At 29.2% G+C, this 2,756-nt stretch overlaps 1 protein-coding gene across 1 annotated transcript; it reads right to left on the reverse strand.

Moving 5' to 3' along the window:
* Positions 1-884: 884 nt before the first annotated feature.
* Positions 885-1,685, reverse strand: LOC115033290 (KRAB-A domain-containing protein 2-like). Its single transcript, XM_029485601.1, has one exon. It carries the CDS (start codon positions 1,659-1,661, stop codon positions 1,239-1,241), a length of 423 nt encoding a protein of 140 aa, XP_029341461.1. The 5' UTR covers positions 1,662-1,685; the 3' UTR covers positions 885-1,238.
* Positions 1,686-2,756: the final 1,071 nt, after the last annotated feature.

Raw genomic sequence — 2,756 nt, forward strand, 5'->3', positions numbered from 1 at the left:
ATTAATATTAATCCCCAAAATGTTCAAATCACCATAGGTCTTATATCATTCAAATCCATTATTATTATTATCCTTGGTACGCATATTGTTAAATAAATCAAAAACTACTCGTTCGAATTTTGATTCTAATACATCAAAATGTTAAACAAAACTATCCGCGATCAAACTCGTATAGTGAGTGATTTATTTTTGAACAGTTAACACTCATCATCATTAAAAGTATCAATGGTTTAAATTTTTAGAAAATATTTTATTTTTTTTTTTTTTTCATAATAATGGAGTCGTTAATTTTTTTCCTATATTTTCCTCGGTCTATACTATTTTTAATCACAGTGTATATGTCGTATCCAATTAGTGTAATCGTATTTTTCATGAAATGGACATATATTTTATCCATTTCATGAAATGAAAACTCTTATTTTACACTTTGTGTAATATTTTAAATTAATTACATCAATAGGAAACTTTTCGTGAAATCGAAATCTTTAAATACTACATAATATGTTTAATATAATATTATTATATTAAACTCTTATTTGTTATGAAAAAATACAATCAGATTATTATAATATAGCAACTATATAATAATATAATTACCTTTATATTATAACTTTTCTTGAAATCGAAATCTTTAAATACTAAATATTATATTAAACTCTTATTTGTTATGAAAAAATATAATCAGATTATTATAATATAGCAACTATTATAATTAAATATAAATAATTATAATAATCATCATAATAATATTATTTATATAAATAATAAATTATTACTTATTTTTACAAATATTAGTGTTATGGCAACGACTGTTACACTTTATAGAAGCTTTAAAACAAGCACATCGTTTTGATTCACATTGGCGTTTACAAGTACAACTTAAAAAACCTTGTCACCCAGAAATATGAGAAACTGTTTCACGTAATGTGAGTTATTTATCATTATTAACTTCAGTAATTTTTAAAAAATTAGATGTCACGGGTTTCAAACTTGCTGAATTGTACCTACCACCCTTTTACTAAACCATATTGAGTTCCGAGTTGGTGAAGTTTATGTTTGTTCTGATTGACAATAACTGCAATTACATTGTTGGGATCTGAAGGTCCTCGATCTACTTTAGGTACTGTTATTAAGACGCAATCACCAATTTGTAAATCAGGAATCCTGGTTTGGCTGACCTAAAAACAATGATATTGCAATGATTTTAAACAAAAAATATATTAAATAGGTACAATTATTTAAAAAGACACCTTTAATATTTTTTCAGCTGCTTTTTCTTGTCCTTGATATCCAAGTTGACGTTGTTTGTTTATTTTTTCACTAGTTTTGTATAAATCACAAATAATTGTTTCGGCAAATTCAACCACAGTTATCATTTCTGTATTGCAACTGCTACAATATGATGTAATTTCTTCTTTTTCGTGTTCAGGTTGAATATTGTTTAAAATGTCTGCAAGATGTTCTTCAGTGGTTAGTTTTTTTATTATTTCCGATGGAAGATTTGAAGATGACAATCCAATTTTCGGGTCACATCCAAATAAAGCTTTATACGGCGATCGTCCTATTATTCGATGGAAAGACGAATTTTTTTGAAACTGTACAAATTGTAATCCTAGTGACCACTTTTTAGATTGGTTATCCCTCATCCAAGCACGAATCATATTCTCAATGTCTTGATTACTCCTTTCAACACTTCCCTGACATTGGGGATGACGTGGTCGGCCGTGGACTATCATACATTGTGGCCGCATATACCTACTTTAATTCCGTAATAATGGAGTTAACAAATTCCCGTCCATTATCACTCTGGAGTATTTTAGGGGCTCCAAATGTAAGAAAAATAGTAAGTAATTTGTTTGCCACTTCTATAGCCCGTTTGCTTTCAAGTGGATGCAATAATAAACATTTTGTATTCATGATCCATTTATATTTACCATCAGGTGTTGACTGGAAATCGACTAAATCGACTTGGCCTCTTTCATTGAAATCTTTAGTTAATAATTGGTTTGATAACTAGTTTCCGATTTGCTGCTTGCTTTGAATTACATATTGCACATACAGACAAAAACTTTTCTATTGCTGTCTCGGAATTTTGTATTTATGACCCATTGACATACGTAATTTAACAATTCCACCATGTCCCGTTTTAATGTGAAAATCCTTAATACGATCGTACAACTCTTCGTATGGTACGGTGGAGACTCGTTTGCGCACAAAATAGTAAACAATGAAAACCAGCTTTTAGGTACAGTTTTGGGTGTACAGAGTGTCTTAAACTGCCCAACACGTTCAATATTATTGATATCAATGATCACCCGTTAATAAATATTGAAGTACCTTCAATACAGCCAATACACGGTCAATAATATTCTCAATGTCGAATATCGAATAATAATATTGATCATGTATGGGTCGCTTTATCAGGCAGGAGTAAAACCGTATATATAGTCTTAAAGCCCAAGAACAACGAACGGAGCTGAAAACTTTCACATGCACTTCAATAGCCAATTGTATACGCCCCCACCCTCACATTCACCAAATCATTCAAATACTCATGGAAATTCAAGTCGACAATTCATTAAAAAAAAATAAATAAAATACCCGTAGAATAAAAATATATTCAGATTACAAATCTAAAAAAATTGATCTTATAACATTTTTGACGCAAACACACACCAATAAATATTAAATATGTATTAACTGTAATTTGTGTAATTTGTAAATTTTAATGACTTGTAAAAACGATTGTACCTAAT

The sequence above is a fragment of the Acyrthosiphon pisum genome, chromosome X (genome assembly GCF_005508785.2).
Source record: "Acyrthosiphon pisum isolate AL4f chromosome X, pea_aphid_22Mar2018_4r6ur, whole genome shotgun sequence".
Lineage (NCBI taxonomy): Eukaryota > Metazoa > Arthropoda > Insecta > Hemiptera > Aphididae > Acyrthosiphon > Acyrthosiphon pisum.

What these genes read in the sequence shown, in the direction of transcription:
- LOC115033290 (XM_029485601.1), bottom strand. Translation starts at nt 1,661, where the DNA reads ATGATTCGTGCTTGGATGAGGGATAACCAATCTAAAAAGTGGTCACTA.